Genomic DNA, 21089 nt, shown 5'->3' on the forward strand with positions numbered 1-21089 from the left:
GTCAGAAGTAGCCTTATCGACACACAACCAGTCGGATATGGCCGTCGTGCACCAATAAGGCCTTTTTCGGAAAAACACAAATCTGGCTATTTCACAACTAGATCTTTGGCACTACCTGCTATCGTTGTTGGCCGACGGTGGTGGTTGATTGCCGACAGTGGCTTAAGGTGGGGTGAAGGTATTTTTGTTGAGTTTTAAACTTTTATTATGGGATTATNTTTTATTTTATTTTTATAACCAAGGTATTTGGGTTAATTTGTACATACTTTAATTAATTTTCAGAATCTATTGAACACCCTACAAGTTTAAAAGATCATATAAGTCATAATATTATCGTGACTAGTTAAGGTAACTTTTTGGGTTAATAGTGATTATTTATGAAAAATAATAGAGTTATCGAAAATTACACACCGAATCTATGCACCGAATAATGTGGCAAAATCCTAATCGTTGATTAATATTAACTTATAATGAATCAACGGTCAGGATTGAGCTAAGTCATTCTGTGCACGAATTCGATGCACATCATTCGGTAACTGTAGCATTACTCATTATTTATTACTTTCCACAATAGTGTTATAAATAATGACTATAAGGGTGCATTTGGTTGGGGTTTTTTAAAGATTATTGAGGTAATCTCATCTTATATTACTTGGTTACCATGTTTTGTTATCAAGTAATATAAGATTCCGGTAATCTTCCACAACCCATAGTAATTACTGTTGGTAATATAGGAGATAATCTGATTATCTCAATTTTCTTAGGTATTTTAAGATTACTTGGTAATTTTATTTTTGTTTACTATTTTACTCCTTATTAATAAAATTTTTAGACAATAATGCCCTTGATTTGAATAAAATTTACAAAAAAAAAATTGAGGACTATTTTATCCTTATAAACAACATTTTTAGGACGAAAATACCCATGGGCCACCATCGCCAACCGTCGGCCACCACCATCGACGACTGTCAGAAGTAGCCTTATCGACACACAACCAGTCGGATATGGCCGTCGTGCACCAATAAGGCCTTTTTCGGAAAAACACAAATCTGGCTATTTCACAACTAGATCTTTGGCACTACCTGCTATCGTTGTTGGCCGACGGTGGTGGTTGATTGCCGACAGTGGCTTAAGGTGGGGTGAAGGTATTTTTGTTGAGTTTTAAACTTTTATTATGGGATTATTTTTGTTAAGTTTTTAAATGTTGGGGGTTATAGATAGCCTAAATAATAATATTTAATAAAAAGATAATTTAATAATTTAAATAACATATCCATCAATCTATTCCTTCCAACAAAAAATATTAATATATCATACACGCCGATTAATTTAAATCAATCCAACATATTTTTTTAAAGATTTTCAATAATATATAGTTTAACTTTCTATTAATCTAATACTCCATTATCTTTAATCCAATATTGCTTTAACCAAATAAACGCTAACAAATGATGAGGATTTTTGTTATTACGTGCCCGATGACTTTTAAGTCTTCTTCACCTTCCCATTCTGTTGTGTCTGAACAACTTCTTGTCATAGTCTCTTCTGCTCAAAATGTACACCCTCACATCACATCTCACTCCAGCTGGAAATCAGTCTGAGTCAGCTAAACTTAAATGCCTTCATCATCTTTCCTTCTCTTCCTCCTTTGATGTTTCCTCCAAGTGTACAATCAATCTCTTCTCACATTTTTTGTTGAACAATAGAAGTATAATTAATTAACTCTATAGTCTACCCCTCCTTTTCTTTGAGAAAAAATCATGAACATTTAATGCAACCACCGAAATATACAAAATAATCAATTTCTGCTGGATAATTTAACTTTTATCTACTGGATGGAGGTCAATTATTGATGCCCAAGTGGTGGGTTTTCACTTGTTATACAAAAAAAAAATCAAACATCGATACCACTCTTTGGAAAAAAAATTGGGAATGGGAGAGATTCATGTATGAAAATGCTTTTACAAACCATGAACACGTTTTGGTCAATGATAACAATATTTACTCGGAAACTTTATGCGAAACGCGTAACGCTTTTGAAGCCACCTGGAAGGCAGTACTCAAGTGTTTTCTTCGTCTTTTCATTTTTTCTTTCCCCCTTCAATCTTTTAGACTTTCTACTTTTATGGTTGATGTTCACGTGGTGGGTCTACACAGTAATCATTTTTTCACAGTAAAAATTGAAATCAAATGATTGATATTCACTGTAATCTCTTCTTCTTCTTCCACCTCTCAATCTTTCAGAAATCACTCAAAAACACTTTCACTCACAACCTCTCTCACCCCTTCAGATACCATAAAATTCCTGTTACTCTGAAACCGGATCGCTTGATTTTTCACTCCTCTCCTGTTCCCTTATCTCTTGTTTATATACCCCAAAAAAAAATCCATTTTCCTTTTTCTTGTTCACCAAAAAGATCCTTTCTCATTTTCTTATTTTTCGTTTAGGAAACGAACAAGAAAAAGATCATATTTTTAGTAAATAAACATCATATTTTTATTATTTTTAAATTTACTTACCTACTTAATTAATCTAATTTAAAATATTATTCTAAAAACTATTTAAAATAACCCACCAACGTATCCTTAATTTTCTGAATTAAATCCAGATAAAAAGTGAGGAATTTTTTGTTATTACAGGCCCGACTTTTAACTTTTAAGTCTTCTTCACCTTCCCATTTTGTCTGAACAACGTCTTGTCACATCTCACTCCAGCTGGAAATCAGTCTGAGTCAGCTAAACTTGAATGCCTTCATTATCTTTCCTTCTCTCCTCCTTTAATGTTCCCTCCAAGTGTACGACCAGTCCTTCTCACATTTTTTGTGAATAATAAGTAAAGTTAATTAACTCACAGTCTACCCCTCCTTTTCTTTGAGAAAAAATCATGAACATTTAATGCAACCACGTAAATATACAGAAAATCAATTTCTACTGGATAAAATAACTTTTATCTACTGGATGCAGGTCATTATGTGATGCCCAAGTGGTGGGTTTCACTTGTTGTGACTAAATTAAGGACTGATTATGGTTTATGGATGATGTTAACATATCAATCAGACTTTATGGAACCGTAACCATCCAGAATGAGACACGTCCTCAATAAATTATCCTGCAAGACAACTGTCAATCCACTGCTACGTTTTGCACATGTGACTCTTAACGTTTTGCTGTACAAAATTATGGGGTTAAAATCAAACTCATACTACCTTTATGGAAATATATTGGGAAAGAGAAAGCTAAAAGAAATGCTTTTACAAACCATGAAACAAGTATTGGTCAATTACAACAAATATTTACTCGGAAACTGTATGTAACGCGTTGGATCACGGATCCACCTGGAATGCGTACTCGAGTGTTTTTTTTTCGTCTTTTCTATTCTTTCTTCCTCCCTTCAATCTTTTAGACTTTTATTACTTTTATCCATGTTGACGTGGTGGGTCTCCATGTAATCAATTATTCACTGTAATCTCTCTTCTTCTTCAGTTTTCTTCTATCTCTCACTCTTTCAGAAACACTCAAAAACACTTTCACTCATAAACCTCCTCATACCCTTCAGATACCACTTGAAATACTTTACTCTGAAACCAGATCGCTTGATTTTTCACTCCTCTCCTGTTCCCTTATTTCTTGCTGATATACCTCCCCCCCCCCCCCCCCCCCCCCCCCCCCCCCCCAAAAAAAAAAAAATCCATTTTCCTTATTTCTTGTTTCCTAAAAGAATCCTTTCCCATTTCCTTATTTTTGGTTTAGAAAACAAACCAAAAAAATCTTCTTTATTTCAACATTTTTTTCACCTAACTTTATTTCATTTGCAGTTGCCCTTTACTTTCTCTTTTTTATTTCTTTCTATTTTTCCCTTTCTTATCTCTTTTTAAAAAAAAAAAAAAAAAAATTATTTAAGCATTTCCCTTACCTTGTTCCGTTATTTGATTTTGCACCTGTTTTTATCTCTGTTTTATTTTTTACTATTTTTATATTTTTCAAACTTGAGCAAGAAGAAGTGAAGGAGAAAAACAAATTTAAAAATGGCCGAACTTGCTGCATCTATCGCGGGTATCGGGAGTTTTGTTCTCCAACTTGGCCAGTGCTTGGTTGCTCCGATTGGGCGTCCATTTCAGTACTTGTACAATTACAAGAAGAACATTGACCAACCTTCAAGGTGCAGTTAGGAAGCTGAAGAACACAAGAGAGGAAGTGCAGGTTAAGGTTACTGCTGCTGAAAGAAACGTGGAAGAGATCAACCAGAGTGTTAAAGACTGGCAGAAGGATGTTGAGAAGACCATTACTGACGCAGAGAATTTGATTGAAGAGAAAGAAAACAATCCTCGATGTTTCAAGGGATTGTGCCCCAACTGGATCACCCACTACAAAGATAGCAAGAAAGCATTCAAGTTAAAGGAGAATGATATCAGTCAACTCCTAGATAAGAATAAATATCCATTCCTGCCGCAAGAAGATAAAGTTGCCCATCCTACTATTCCTCGGGAGATCTGGCTTAGATCTAATGAAGATTATTTGGCTTTCGAATCAAGGGCCTCCACTGAGACGAATGTATGGGATGCACTAAATGATGAGAATATCTACATGATCGGTGTTTATGGGATGGGTGGTCTTGGGAAGACCACGCTTGTGCAGGAAGTTGGTAAGAAAGCGGAGAAGGATAAGCTATTCGACGACTTTGTTTTTGTTGAGGTAAATAGTTAAGAGGTTTCATTTTATTAGTAGGATTGCTAATATTATCTTATTTAAAGTTATAAGTAATAGTAGTATTTATTTATAATATTTATATTTATATATTTGACTGCACTTATTTAGACTTTAGGCTTCTATACAAGGATGTATGGTTGTGTTTATAACGAAGAAGAAGTAAGCTTTAATAAAATATTGTTTCTTCTTTTTTAATAAAGACATCCTTATTTTCTTTATTTTCGTTTTTAATAAAAAACACAGTTAATAGTTTAACTTTCTTTTGTTATTATATTTTCTTTATTTTGTGGTTCTTGACAGGCCATATTTTTTTTTTCTATTGCAGGTAACAGAAACTCCTGATACCAAAACAATTCGAACAACCATTGCAAAAAAGTTAGGTCTTGAGTTCGAAGAGAATGATGATGAGAGTCAAAGAGCAAATAAATTATATTCTAGAATGAAGGATAAAAATATCCTTTTAATCATAGATAATATTTGGGAAGAGCTAAATTTGAAGACAGTTGGAATTCCTTCCGGAGCTGATCGTGGAAAAAGTAAAATGTTGATGACAACAAGGAAAGAAGATGTATTGGCAAAGATGGGTTCCACAAATAATTTCGGGATGGGCATTTTAAATGAAGAAGAAGCTTGGAGTCTATTCAAGAAAATGGCAGGTAATTGTTATAACACATTTTAATTTGATAACACCTAAAATTTATGTTATGGTTTAATGTAAATAAATAAAAAGTTAAAAAGTAGTAATAACATAAAATATTTTCAAAATCTGTATAATTAATCGATTGATAGGATAGTAGTGCTGGGCCTGCTGGCTTAGGGGCATCTCTATAACATCACATTGAAAACAAGAAATCTAATTTAATTGTTTTTTTTTTTTTAAATTCCTTTGGCATAAGTTTTATTTATTATCTAATTAAATATTCTGAAAATCAAATTTCTTTCGGGTGGGGATTTGTTTGCGGCTTGCCAAGGGGTTGGAGGGTTTGGCTGGGGAAAGTGGGGTGTGGGATCTTTTTAATTTTTTCTAATATTTTATTTTAGTTTTAGTTTTAATTTTATTTTTGGGTTTTTGTCATTCCCTAAGATTAAAGTTAATTACAAAATCTCCCCATCCTATTATAAATAACAAAAAAGCCCTAACATTAGTTAGCCATTATAACTTTTGACACCGAACAATGATATAGCAATGGAATCCCATATTTGCCCTTGCAAACGGGGCATAAAATAGGAGAAGACTTAATTGCTCCTTTTATATAAAATATAAAGGGTTAGAAAGGTAATTCTAAATATTAAATCTTGTTTTATCTTTTTAAGTGTAACTCATTTATATTTTATTTTCTTAATCTAATAACCGTATTTTTTAATCTGATTTATTAAAAAGTAATTTAATAACTGTAATTTTTTTCTTTTAAATTCGTAACTTTTAAAAATCTGAGTCTTTTGAAAAATAACCTAATAACCCATTTTTTTTCCTTCTCATTTTTAATTTCGTAACCTCCATTCCTGTTAAAACCCAGCGATTACAAACCTCGCCCACACCGTGCCCCACCCCAAGGCCCAATCGGCAGCCATTGACAACTATCGTCGCTCCCATTAGCCTCCCGTGCACCACCACCGCACCCAAATCGTTGCCATCTCCTCCATTGCGTCCACACTACAACCATCGCCATTGCACCCACAACACAGCCACCCTTTAGACCACCACAACCGTAGCAAACCAGATGACAACCATTGCCGCACCCACTGGCCTCCAGCGCACCACCACAACATGCAAAGTGCAACACATTTCCATTGCACTCACACCACAACACATCTCCCTTGCACCCACACCACAACCCATTACCCCTTAGACAACCACCACCACCACCACATCAGCCACAACGAAACCAGATCACCACTCAAATCAACTTCACAAGTTCTACAGCAACACCATCCAGGTTTAAAAAACAAGCTCCCTAGCCCAAATTGATAATAAAAAAACCACCCAAGGCGTCGTTATCGGGGTTTGAAGGTGAGGCGGCTTCACTCCTCTAGTTTAACAGAAATTTCAAAATTCTTGGGCCACACAAAAATTCATTAAACGACAGTTAATAGTTATGGACCCAAACATTGCTCTCTGACTTTACTGGACCTAACTTACTAGGACCAAAATGTGGTTACGTCTCTTTTTCCCCTTTTATTTATTTTTCTTTTCATAATTTTGTTCATCTCATTGCTATATATAGGATTATTTAAATAAAAAATAAAAATAGTAATTTAAAAATCTGATAAATTGTGTAAGTATATATATAACATAATATAATTTTTTTTCTACTAATCAATAAATTTAATAGCGTAAATTTTTAAGCTTCAATATACAAATTTGGCGTACTAATAAATAGCAATATTTTGCTTCTTTGAGTGATACTAGTTGATTACTTATCTTTATCTTACTGGCCTCCAATTATAAATTTTTACATAATTACGATTTTATTATAAATTTTTACATAATTACGATTTTATCGACTCTTCAGCAAAATTTGTTTCATCTCAGATTCTCTTAATTTTTATTACGACATCTTCAATCTTCAAATTTAAAATTAGTTAAAAATAATGGGAATTACAAAAAGCACTTTTTTTTTTTTTCAACTTAACAGAAAAAAAAAGTGCTTAGTGTAATTCCTATTATTTTCAGCCTAAATTCTCAATAATGAGAACTGACTTGACAGTTTCATTTTACGTTTCCTCATTTCTCATCAGCTTATTTTTCTTTTCTATAAAAATTGTCTTAAAGTCTTAAAGCTCTTGATAAGACAAATGTATTTGGAAAGGAAAAAAAAAAAAAAAAGGCAATATAATTTGGAGTTAAGTGTAACATATTTATATTTTCAAATATTTTTTATGGTTTTCTTTAGAAAAGAGTCTAATAAGATAGCTGGAGGGAAAATAACAACACTTAAAACATTTTTTGTTTTTAAATCAAAAGCATGTGAATAGAAAATGCAATTAGTATAATCCTAACTTCTTGTGCAGGTAATGTTATTCAAACACCTGAATTGAATTCTTTACCAAATGATGTATGTAAAGAATGTGGAGGGTTGCCCATTGTCATTTGTACAATAGCAAAAGCATTAAGGAACAGGACACAAGAATCTCAATGGAAAGATGCCTTGCGAGTACTAAAAATGCCTTCCCCAGCACAGTTCCCAAGACTTTTGGAAGAGGAATATTATAAGATTAAGTTGAGTTATGATTATTTAGAATATGATGAGCTCAAGAAAACTTTCATAATTTCTAGTCTAATGAAAAATGATACTTCCATATTAGACTTGTTCAAGAGTATCGTTTGTTTGGGTATACTTGAAGGAGCTAATCTTACAATAGAACAAGCACGGAATAGACTAGATTCAGTGATCAAGGAACTCAAAGACTCTTGCTTGTTACTTGATGGTAGAACCAAAGGAAGTTTTTCTATGCATGACGTTGTTCGCGCTATTGCTTTAACATGTGCATATACAGATCACCATGTATTTACAGAGAAAAATGACACTGAAAGAGAATGGAAGGATGAAGATAAACTTAGAAAATGCACAATTTTCTCTTTAGTTGGTGATAATATTACTACTCAAATTTTGCTTGACGGATTAGACTATCCAGAAGTTGAATTTTTTTATATTAGGAACCCTGGTTCTTTTTTCAGATTCCTTGAGGGGTTTTCCACATTGATGCCAAAGCTTAAGGTTTTAAATTTATGTAGAATACAACAATTGTCATTGCCATCGTCACTTGATGTTTTGAAAAACCTTCAAACATTGTGTTTAGATGAGAGCAAAATTGAAGATGTTGCTGTTATTGGAAATCTTAAGGAGCTAAAAGTCCTTAGCATGAAAAATTCTAATATCATGAAGCTGCCTACAAGAATGGGTGAATTGACTCAGCTAAGGTTATTGGATTTAAGCAATTGTAGGAGATTGGAGGTTATCGCACCAAATGTGATATCAAAATTATCCCAACTAGAGGAATTCTATACAAAGGGATGCTGTATTCGGTGGAATGTTGAAGTACTTGAAGAGTTGATGGGCTTGTCTCGATTGACTCGTTTAGAAATACATGTTAAAGATAACAAGATGTTGCCTAAAGACTTCTTTTCTAAAGAGCTTGATTGGTATAAAATATTCATAGGAGATATTTTGTTTTACTTTGTGCCCAATTACGAACCTTCAAGAATATTGGAATTTAAATGTGATTCTACCATCTCTTTAGAAGAACTACGAATTGTGAAGAACGTTGAATTCTTACGATTGGCCAAAGTTTCAAATCACGATAACAATGTCATGACACTTTTTAATGAAAAGGTTTGGTTAACATACACTTCTTGCACTTCTCTATTATATATTCTTATCTTTTTTTATGCTTAGTCTCATTTGTAAACACATAGTTGTGATATTGAATTATTTGTTCTTCTCTTTTGCCTTTTTTTTTTCTAGTGATTTAAATTTTCTTTTAAATTTCATTACCAAGTACTTCTCTTCAATAATTATACTTTGTAATTTTTGTCAAATCGGTTTCATGAATTCATGTTTGATTTCATGATGTAATTTTTTAGAGAGATAAAAGACACATTGTTTGTATCAATGGCATATTCATCTTTAAATCCATAAGAAGGAATTACTCCTTTCTTTTTTCAATTTTTTTCATATGAGTAACTATTGCAATTACAATCAACTTTGATTTCAGGTTATTTTCTCCAATTTGAAGGGCTTGGACCTGCAAGATATTTGTTCTAGAAATCTTTGGGATAACCAACTTCCAATGTTCGTGTCTTCCTCTTATCAAAATTTGACTTGGTTGATATTGAATGGATGTGAAAATATAAAATATGTATTTCCATCTTTCATTGTCAAAAGCCTCATGCAACTCCAATTCCTTGAGATAATAAATTGTGAGGTTTTAGAGGAGATTGTTGCAAAGGAAGAAGGAGCAAATGCAATTGTCAATTTTGTCTTTCCACATGTAACCTCATTAAGGCTTAAAAATCTACCAGAACTTACAGCTTTCTATCCTGAAATACACACTTCCGAATGGCCAAAGTTGAAAGAGTTGGTGGTGAAAAATTGTGACAAATTCACTTCAAAACATATGAGCTTCCAAGAAAATAGTGAGGAGGGTGAACATATTCCCAGGCCAAAATCCATCTTGTTGGATGATAAGGTACGAATCTCTTATTTCATTGTTTATTAGAAATAATTAATATAATTTATTAGAAATAATCATTCAATATGATTTATTAGAAATAATCAAAACAACTAGGTTTAAAATCATCCAATACAATTCTAGAAATAATTAAAATATTAATTAGAAACAATAATATAATTTATTTTTAGATATTATTAATTGGATGACAACGTTTTGTGAAATTATAAGAAAAAAGACAAGTTTTAAAATACTAAATAAAAAAGAACAAAATATTATTAGTTATCATTCAATTTAACGGGAAAATTAAAAGACATAAATATCCTTATAATAATAGGAAGCATATAAAAAAATGACACTTTTTCTATAAACGCCAAAAAAAAAAAAAAGACATTAGTTTTTAAAACAACAAAAAGAAGAATACGTTTAAATTAACCCGAAAAAGATTTAGGCATATAAAATTTTTTTAAAAAAAATATCCTTATTTTATGATGAGATATGATTTAGATAACATTTAAAAGATAAAAAGACAATTTAACCTTTAATGTGCAAATGAAATATCAAACTTGTTTAATGAAGTGCCAATGAAAGGAAGTTCCTTGTTGATCCAACACACATACAGATTGTTTCCCTTACAAGTTTGTCTTCATCCTTTTGAACTAATTTGCAAATATATCTACTCTAATTACTTACAAAGTCATACTTTTGTGTTTAATCTGATATTATCAATAAAAAAGTATCTTCAAAACAAATCACGTACTAGGATGGGATAAAAACTAATGAAGACGACATAGATTTGGCTAAAAACCAATAGGTACTAAACACATCAAGTTGGCCAAACCCATAACCTATACGATTTTGACAAACCCAAAAGCTGATCAATGTGAAACAGATTTGTGAATGTATCTTCTCTACAAATTTACAATACCATCCAAACCTTAACCTGTTCCAATATTCAAGTATTAAAGCCTCAAAATAATTGGATAAATCGAGCCTGATATCCAATTTGATTTTTTTTAGATTCAAGTCTTGCCACATTTTTAGTTTTCATAGGGTAGTGCTGTCTCTTATGATGGTAAATTTAAAGAATCATATACAATTACCATTTGTCCCTCTCACCGTTAATTTAAAATGATTTACATGAAAATTTGTCCTTTTTTGGGATTTATAAAAAAAAAATCGCCCTTTTGTCATCCTCCCTATAATAATATTTATTGAAAATATGGTCTAAGGAAATTAAGATTACCAAAAAAACTTTAAAAAAAAAAAAAATCCTGTAAAAATTTACCAAAAAAATTAATTTTCAAGGAAATTTTTTTTTTTAATTTTTAAATATTTATCATAAATCTTCCTTAAAATCTTTACAAATATTGTTGAAATTGTCATCAAATTCATCAAAAACCTCATTTTTAGATATGTCAATCTAGTTTTAAATCTTTACTCAATTTAAGAAAATATATAAATCAAAACAGAATTTTCATATAGGTTTCGTATTTAATATTTAATTTTTTAAATATTGAAATACAATTCATTTTATTTACAATAATAAAATATAGCTACAGTATGATATTTGAAAATTATTTTAAAATTTTGTTTAAGAAATATATTAAAATATTGTGTTTGAGTGGTAAATTTTATCGTCATGTACATATATTTTTTTTTCATTGAAAATTACGTTAATTGTTACAAGTGTGAATGGAATTCAATAAGAAAAAATCTCAACAGTATATTAAAATAATTATATTAGGATAAAATTAGAGGACAAGAGTAAAAAATCAGTTCAAATTTGAAACAAATTATATTAAGATAAATGTCAATAAATAAGTGTCTGCAGAGTTATGTTATGGTAAGATAGTATCTAATGTAATATTATATGTCTATAATGTTATTAATTATAAATCACACGTTTTTATTACGTTAAAAAAGAAATTTGTCCAAAATCCAACTTATTGTTAGAATAAGCCGGATAGGAGTTGGAATCTAAAACAAATTTGTCTTTGGCCTACCACTTCTAAGCATTTTGTTTTAAGAAAATAACAAACTAACTAAATTTTGTTTTGATGGTTTTGTAGATCAAGTTGGATCAAGTTGGAAATGATCAATACAAAGAAATTAAGTGCCTACCAGATCTTCCAAGTCTTGAAATTCTAAACGTAGACCATTGTAGCAAATTGATGACTTTGGTGTTATTCTCAACTTCTTTCTTGAATCTTAAAATTCTAAGAGTTTACGGTTGCAATGTCTTGAAGTTAATAACACCTTCAACGGCTAGAAGCTTGGTGCAATTAAGAGAAATGACAATATCTGGTTGTGAAATGCTGATGGAAATTGTAGGAAATGAGGGAGATGCAACAATGAGCTGTACTGCAATTGTTTTGGATAAATTGGTGTTTTTGTCACTTGAAGACTTAGAAAGTCTTATATGCTTTTGCAGTGGGAATTACTCTTTGAGTTTTCCATCTTTGGAACATTTAAATATAAGAGAATGTCCCACTATGAAGACTTTCTCTAAAGGAATCTTAAACACACCAAAGTTACACAAAGTTTCTTGTGAGGGGGAAACAAAGGATTTAGAAAGTGGAGGGAGTGAGCTTAATAAAATCATACAAGGAGCAGACAGAAAACAGGTATGTATTCCAATAATTATTTTAAAAATCTTATGTTTTAGATAGAAGATCACAAGTAATGGTAGGATGAAGTAGGTTTTGTTAGTTTATGAATACAAGTGTACAACACTAAGAAGACACTTTTAAGTATTTTTACTTTGGCACACTCACATCAAAGATGAGTTTCCAGTGTTAAGCCTACTTGAATGAACGGCTGTGATGAGATACCAATCTACATGTTAGGAAGGCATAAGCTCTATAAAGCAAGAGAGAGTTAACACAACTTTATGTTATTATTTGTTTAGTTTGGGCCTGGGCTTGGGTCTTTGAGAAATTATTAGAGTTAAAAGTAGACACATTTTTCTAATTTATTAGAAACAATAATTATTATTTTTTAATTACTTCATATTGAAATAATTATCAACTTTTACTGCAGGACATCTCCCTTGATTTGAAGTACAAGGCATTCCAAGATGATAATTCAATAGAGATTTGCTACAACAAACATCCAACTTCTTTCTATCAAAATTTGACACAATTGTTCTTTTGGAATTGTGGAAACATAAAATATGCGTTTCCATCTTCCGTAGCCAAAAGTCTCTACCAACTCCAACAACTAAAAATACAAAATTGTAAGGTTTTAGAGGAGATTGTTGCAAAAGAAGGAGCAAATGAAGATGTCAATTTTGTCTTTCCTCATGTAACTTTCTTGAAGCTTCAAAATCTACCCGAATTTAAAGCTTTCTATCATACTTTTGAATGGCCAATGTTAAAAAAGTTGGTGGTGAAAGATTGTGACAAGTTCATGACTTCAAAATATCTGAGCTTCCAAGAAAATAAGGAGGAGGAGGAACTTCATTTTTCAGAGCCAAAATTCCTCTGCTTGAATGATAAGGTATGAGTCTTTAATTATTTCATTGTTTATTAAAAAAGAAAATTAACTTTTTTCATATATATTACATTTATTTCAAAACTTTTATTATGGAATTCTTAATATCTCTACTTTTCCTTGGAAAGAAAATTTAAAAAAATTAATGGTTATTTAATTTGAACAATTTTACTTTAGGATCTTATCATTTAAACTCATTTACGTACTAGATTTAAAATAAAATAAAAATCATCCAATATAATTCTTGAAATCAACAATAAAATTTTATTTTTACTAGAAATTTGTCTATTTGGTGATTTATTTTATTATTGATAAAATTATTTACAAAAATTTTGCAACTTGAAAGCTTATTAAACAGGATCATAAATTCAAAATTATTTTAACATGATTTGTTAGCAGCCAAGAGTAATAAATGGATAAACGGAGCTTGATTTCCAATTTGATTTCATTTAGATGCAAGTCATGCCACATATTTGGTTTTGATAGGGTAGTAGTGTCTCTTATGATCCTAAATTTAAAGATTCATATGCAATTACCACTTGTCCCTCGCATACTTAAATTAAACAGATTTTAAAGGTTACGTGTCCGTTTTTTATTTTTATTTTTTTTCTATTTCAAGAACACGTGTCCTTTTTTTGGGATTTATGAAATAATATCCTCTTTTTGTCAGTCTCCCTTTAATAATATTTATTGAAAATATGTTCTAAGGAAATTAAGATTACTAAAAAACTTAAAAAAAAAGAAAACCAAAAAATAAATCCTCTAAAAATTTAACAAAAAACAATTAATTTTCATGGAACCTTTTTTTTTTTTTGGTTAATTTTTAAAAATTTATTATAAATTAAAATCTTTAAAAATATTGCCGAAACTGTCATCAAAAACCACATTTTTATATATTTCAATCTATTTTTAAATCTTTACTCAATTTAAAAAATATATAAAAATCAAAACAGAATTTCATACAAGTTCCATATTTAATATTTAATTTCTTAAATATTAAAATACAATTCATTTTCTTTACAATATTAAAATACAACTACAGGTGATGTTTGAAAATTATTTTTAAAATTTTGTTTAAGAGATATGTTAAATATTGTGTTTGAGTGGCAAATTTTTTCATCATAAATATTTTGTTTTCATTGAAAGTTACGTTAATTATTACAAATTTGTTTGGAATTCAATTTGAAAACATCTCAACAGTATATTAAAATATTTTTATTTAATTATTAATTTCTTATACAATAATTTATTAATTGGGAACCCAACTTTAATATTCTTTCATCAACATTAATTGTTAATTATTGATTGCCAAGGCCCGTACTTAATTTATTATTGTTTTTTTGGTTTTCTCTTCCTTTTTTTATTTTTTAATTATTTAAAATTTTGAATTATTAGTATTTAACTATAAATTACTTATGAACTAAAATATTTTAAAGAGATATAAAATTATAAAATAGTCAATACCACTTTTGCCCTTACAAAATGTTAAATCCAACCATTGCTGGTAATATTTAGCCCTTTTTGAAACTATTTCAGAACATGTCTCTCTTTTCATATAGTTTCTTAACATTATCACTCAATTGATAATATTCTTTTTATTTTTACTAGAAATATGTCTTAACAAATGAACTTTCTTATTATTGGAAACGTTATACAAAAAACATTAGTTGGCAGTGTTATGTTATGGTAACACATTATCTAATATAATATTATATGTCTATAATGTTATAGGTAATAAATCACACCTTTTAGTTACATTAAAAAATTTAATTAAAAATTAATGTAATTTGTCCAAAGTCCAACTTATTGTTAGACTGAACCGGATAAGAGTTGGAATCTAAAACAACTTTTAACAAAATAGGTCATTTGTCTTTGGCCCATGACTTCTATGCCAATAATTAAAGTTTTGTTTTAAGAAAATAACAAACTAATTGGATTTTGTATGGATGGACTTGCAGATCAGGTTGGATTTGAAGGTATTGGAATTAAATAATTAATTTAAAAAAAAAAATTATGTTTAATTAGTAGTTTTCATAAATAATGTAATTATAATATTGATTTGAAATCTAAAATAAAAATAAAATGTTGTTTACAAGTTTTAAAATATATTGTAGTTGAATTATCAAAAATAATTAATTAAATTTTATTTTAAGAAAAAAAATACCTCCATAATTTGTATTTGGCTTGTGAATTCTAAGCCAACAGTTAAACTTTTGTTTTAAGAAAATAAAAAGCTAATTAGTTTTTGTTTCAATGGATTTGTAGATCAACTGTGATTTGGAGGCATTGGAATTAAAGAATAAGTTGAGACATATTATATGGGAGAGTCAAACTAAATATCTTAAGATCACTCATGATAAGTCAGCAAATATTTCACTTGGACTCCTTCAAAGATTTGAAAATCTGAAAGAGCTCAAACTATATGGAAATAATCAATACAAAGAAATTAAGTGCCTACTTGATCTTCCAAATCTTGAAGTTCTAGAAGTAATAGAGTGTATGGAATTGATGTCTCTAGTGTCATCCTCAACTTCTTTCCAGAATCTTAAAGTTCTAAAAGTAAGTGATTGCATCGGGCTTGTGATGAAGTTAATAACACCTTCAATGGCTATAAGTTTGGTGCAATTGAGAGAAATGAGCATAAAAGATTGTATGATGATAACAGAAATAGTAGAAAATGAGGGAGATGCAACAATAAGTACTGAAATTGTTTTTAACAATTTGAAGAAGTTGTCACTTGAAAAGTTGAAAAGTCTCACATGTTTTTGCTCTGGGAATTACTCTTTCAATTTCCCATCTTTGGAAGACTTAATTATAAGGGAGTGTCCCAATATGAAAACTTTCTCCCAAGGAATCTTAACCACACCAAAGTTACCCAAAGTCAAGTATGATGGGGAGGAGAAGGATTTAGAGAATGGGGGGAGTGAGCTCAACACAACCATACAAGAAGCACACAAAAAAAAGGTATATGTATTCAATTAATTAGTTTAATTATTTAATTTTTAATAATATTATTTTTTAGCGTTAATTATAATAAATTATTTTTTAAAGTCAGATTGTGTATAGGCTGAGCACTATTGTTTAACTAGTGGCCAACACACATTTAGACACCTCACTTTTGTACTACGGTACAACAAACTTCATTTATATTTTTCTAAGAAATTCCTAAAACTACACTGTTTTATAAAATTATTTCAAACAACCATTTATTCATCATATTTTATTTTTTCTCCTTGGTTCTTGTTAAATATTATTATATTTTTTAAGGGAAATATTAATTTTAATTTGATTGACATGATTTTTTTTAGGCTGACTCCAATTTGAAGGAATTGAGATTAACATTAAGCGGAAGGGACATCATGCCGATTTGGGAAGGAGAGTTTCAAGAGAGCTTTGGCGAAGTAAAAACTCTTGAATTGATTAAGGATGAATATCCAAACATTCCAATTCAAATTCTTCACAAATTTAACAGTCTTGAAAAACTTATATTAAAAATGAGTTCATACCAAGAGATATTCTCATCTAGAGAGGATGAGGAATACGATGGAGCACTCACAAATTTAAAAGTTTTAAAACTGTTGGGACTTTTTAATTTAAAGTGCATTTCAAAACAAGACTCCCGATTGAACTCAATTTTGCAAAATCTTGATCATCTAGCGGTGATGCATTGTCACAATTTGACTACTTTGTTGCCACCTTTATTGTCTTTCGAAAATCTGAGGATTTTAGGCTTAGCTTGTTGTAAGGGAATGCAAAACTTAATGTCATCTTCAACAGCCCAAAGTCTAGTGCAACTAGAAGAGTTGGGTATAGCATATTGCGAAATGATGATTGAAGTATTGGCAAATGAAGGAGACATAGAGAAAGGTGAAATTGTTTTTGAGAAATTGGAGAAGTTGACATTGTATGATTTAGAAAGTCTCACATGCTTCTGCTCTGGGAATTACACCTTAAAATTCCCATTCTTGAAAGAATTAAATGTACATGAATGCTCCAAGATGAAGACTTTCTTTGGAGGAGACTTAAGCATGCCAAAATTACAAGAGTTGAATGATAAAGATTGTTCAAAGTGTGACATTGATACAATCATACAACAGTTACAAGATGGTAAGTATTCATTTACTTAACAATATACCTTTTCTATAGATTTTTTCGTTCTCCTTCATTGAATTAATACTAGTCAATTCTCAATGATCTTTATTATTGATTTTGTCTTTAGTTAAAATCCTCTAAGTGAATCAATTATACACTATTAAGTATATAATAAAAAACCTACAATATTACAATTTATGTTTCTTTAAAGTTAATTTATACATGTTTTTAAAGTATATATTGAAGTAGTTGTTGAGGAAATTCTTTATTTTCTTGTTTAATTGATAAATTATGATAAATTTATAGTCTAAAAATAACATCCTCTACAATTTTTGCTTTTACTATTAATGTATTGTTCTTTATGATTGCAGATTGTTCAGAGTTATGGGAAAGATTCCCATCTGAAGTATATTAAGAGTTTTAGTTAGACAGAAAGTGTAATGTCCATCAACCCACGACGCAATCATGTGGTAAGTGTGTGGTATTAGTTGAGTTGACATTTCTTTTAAACATAATTCAAAATCTATGTAAGTTGACTTCGCAAATTCAATTGATTATATAGATTTCGGGGTATATATTTAAGAAATTATAGGGTTAAATATGATATTAATTAAACATTTAAGGGACGTTTTAATATTCTGTCAGGACAAAATTAAAATGATTTAAGCATATGAGGGACTTCAAATATATTATCCAAACATATAAATTTATGTGAAGAGTATGTAACGGTTGTGATATCAGGTGCTCTGCAACAGAGTTAGGTGTCTCTTCTCTTGGTGGCTAATGTCGATATCCGGCTTAAGTCAAGTCCTCTCTAGTATTTGGCTGCGTGGCTTCAGTTTACGGTCAATTTCGAACGAGTCGTATCGACCACGCGCGTCCTCTCCCTTCCGTTCTCCTTAACCCTTTCAAAATCGTTGATGTCCCTGTCAGTTCAACCGTCGGCAATTTAGGTTATTTTCATCGTTTCAAATACTTATCAGTAAAACTAATAGAACATATGTATTATATTTGTTAATTTTTTTAATTTCACAGATGAGATTGTCAAGTTGTTCTCGAATTTGTTCGCAACGATCGACGAAATTAGTGCCAAATGATGCCGATTATGCTTCAAGCAGATTAGAAGTTAAAAATCAGCGTCGTATTTGTCTAGGCTCTAGGCGACAGGTTAAACACAATGTGATCGTATATGAAGCTGTATTTTTAAAACGTGATTCGCTGGAAATGTTGTTTGGAAATCTGATTTTTGTGTTTCGTTTCTAGATTACTTGCAGGATCTTGCGAAGGAGAGGTTCAGCAAGGATCATGAATTGCAAATACATTGGATGACTCCTGAATATATTTATCCGGAAAGAAATGTGGTACAGTTTAAGTTGTATTTTAACTTGTGCAAGTATAATTTGATAGTGTGTTGATATGGAAATAAACTCTTTATATTTTTAGTAATTTGCCTTTGAATATTCTTCCTTAGCAGCAACTCTTTCACATTAATTTTCTTTGCAGCATAATCAATTTTAAGATATATGAGAATATGCTCAATCAATACCTCTTTATTTTAACGTTACAACTATTTAGTGATGTTTATTTTTTCTCAATTTATACCTAAATAATTATACTTAAATTGTAAGAGTGATACTGAATTATGGTTATAAAATAAAGACGATGTTGTTTTGGTCTAGAGTCAAGGCGACAGGTGGACACAATGTGATTTCAGGAATTTTCAGTGAGGGTCTATATCATGAAGATCCAGTCTTAAAATGTGTTTGGGTGAAATGCTTTTTATTGATTTGGGAGAGGTACAATAAGGATCATGAAGTGCAAATACATGGAAATGCTCTTCAATATTTTAATCCTTACAGTAACCAGGTATGTTTGTTTCTTTTGATTGAAATTCAAACCATATTCATTAATTATGCATGTTAGATTAGTTATATTTGATGAGATTAATTAAGTCGATTGATCGAACAGTTTAAATTGCATTTCAATTTCTGCTAGTATGATGTCATTGTGCACATATTTGATAGGTTTCTTAATTTTGTATTTGATTACACCTCACTCTTCTACTTTACAGTTGTATTCTGCTGCACAAACCAAAGGTTCCTCTCCTTTATATCACAGAGAGAATCTAGCCTACTTTTTTTCAGATTACCCTGTTACTTTTTCAAGCAGGATCAAGTCTATTCCTAACCATATGTTTATTTATTCTTAGTTTGATGCAAGATGAAAACAAGTAAATAATATTATCAGTTAATTTATTAATCCATTGTGTGCTATCTTAGTTAGGTGTCCTAATGTACTCAGTTTTGCCTCTGTTATCTTCAAAGGTGACAGGGGAAGTTTCCTACAACGGTTACCAGTTGGACAAGTTTGTTCACCAGAAAACGCCAGCTTATATAAGCCAAGAAGATCTGCATATAGCAGCAATGACTGTGAGGGAAACACTTGATTTTTCTGCCTGATGTCTTGGTGTTGGAAACATAGGAGGTAGGCTTCCTTAAATTTAATTCAAAGTTTTAGTTGTAGCGGCTGTATCAATTCCCACAAGTACTTAATGGGTAGAGAAGTATTTTTTTTCTGCCTGTGCAGATATGATGATGGAGGTCAGTAAAAAAGAGGAGGCAGGAATTGTTCCACATCCAGATGTAGATACTTACATGAAGGTATATTTAGCATATTTGTCTAGTTTCAGTCTGATGTTTTGTTCTAAATGTTGTTGGTACATGTATGAAGTGCTCATGACAATGGTTGTTTTAACAGGCAATTTTTGCAAAAGGACAAAAAACAACCCTTCTAACAGATCATGTTCTAACGGTATTTCTCTTTATTGAAGCTGTAACCATACTTTTTTTGGTTAATTTGTATCTGTACAAATGCTTTAAGATTATATGTTAACTCTCTTTGTGGCTTCTCAGGTCCTTGGATTGATGTCTATGCTGACACAATGGTGGGAGATGATATGAGAAGAGGCATCTCTAGAGGTCAAAAAAGGAGACTAACTACAGGTAATTTTTTGTGGAAGCGTTGAAAGTTTTAGCATTCTGTACAATGCATCTGCTTCATGCCATCACTTGGTAGTAATGTTTATGAAGTAAGTAATTCAACAGACTAGAAGATTCTATTATAAACCTTAGAAGATCAATTTTTCATTAAATTATGCAGGGGAGATGGTTGTTGTTCCCACAAAGGCCCTATTTATGGATGAAATATCAAATTGTTTGGACAGTTCAACTGCATATCAGATTGTTGCTTGTCTGCAGCAGCTGGTGCATATCACAGATGCTACCTTATTGATTTCACTTCTTCAGCCAGCTCCAGAAACCTTTGAACTCTTTGATGACATCATTTTGATGGCAGAAGGGAAGGTTGTGTATCAAGGATCACATGATCAAGATGTAGAATTTTTCAAGGACTGTGGATTCAGGTGTCCTCAAAGAAAAGGTGTAGCTGACTTTCTTCAGTAGGTAATTATATTATAGCTTACAATCATTTCTTTTCCGTGCTCAAATGTTAGTGGTTCAGCTTTTATCTTAGTTCCTTTTTTTTTTCCTATCAGCTAACATCTAGAAAAGATCAAGCACAATGCTGGTACTGCACTGAAGATGCTTACCATTATGTTTCTGTTA

General features: G+C 30.7%; 1 protein-coding gene across 3 annotated transcripts; it reads left to right on the forward strand.

The window, feature by feature from the left end:
- Positions 1 to 3913: 3913 nt before the first annotated feature.
- On the forward strand, positions 3914 to 20463 carry LOC116113399. Of its 3 annotated transcripts, none has more exons than XM_031399553.1 (17): positions 3914 to 4692; positions 5033 to 5363; positions 7720 to 9041; positions 9424 to 9897; positions 11952 to 12506; positions 12922 to 13380; positions 15640 to 16338; positions 16683 to 17481; positions 17838 to 17936; positions 18208 to 18419; positions 18502 to 18645; positions 18730 to 18827; positions 19146 to 19332; positions 19791 to 19950; positions 20053 to 20126; positions 20224 to 20277; positions 20379 to 20463. In XM_031399553.1, exons 1-9 carry the CDS (start codon positions 4585 to 4587, stop codon positions 17879 to 17881), a joined length of 4791 nt encoding a protein of 1596 aa, XP_031255413.1. In that variant the 5' UTR covers positions 3914 to 4584; the 3' UTR covers positions 17882 to 17936; positions 18208 to 18419; positions 18502 to 18645; positions 18730 to 18827; positions 19146 to 19332; positions 19791 to 19950; positions 20053 to 20126; positions 20224 to 20277; positions 20379 to 20463. The 3 variants fall into 3 exon arrangements, with proteins under 3 accessions (XP_031255413.1, XP_031255412.1, XP_031255414.1); XM_031399552.1 differs by having other exon boundaries at positions 18502 to 18633; XM_031399554.1 differs by having other exon boundaries at positions 18502 to 18633; positions 19798 to 19950.
- Positions 20464 to 21089: the final 626 nt, after the last annotated feature.

This window comes from Pistacia vera, unplaced genomic scaffold, assembly GCF_008641045.1.
Source record: "Pistacia vera cultivar Batoury unplaced genomic scaffold, PisVer_v2 Contig679, whole genome shotgun sequence".
Taxonomy (NCBI): Eukaryota; Viridiplantae; Streptophyta; class Magnoliopsida; order Sapindales; family Anacardiaceae; genus Pistacia; species Pistacia vera.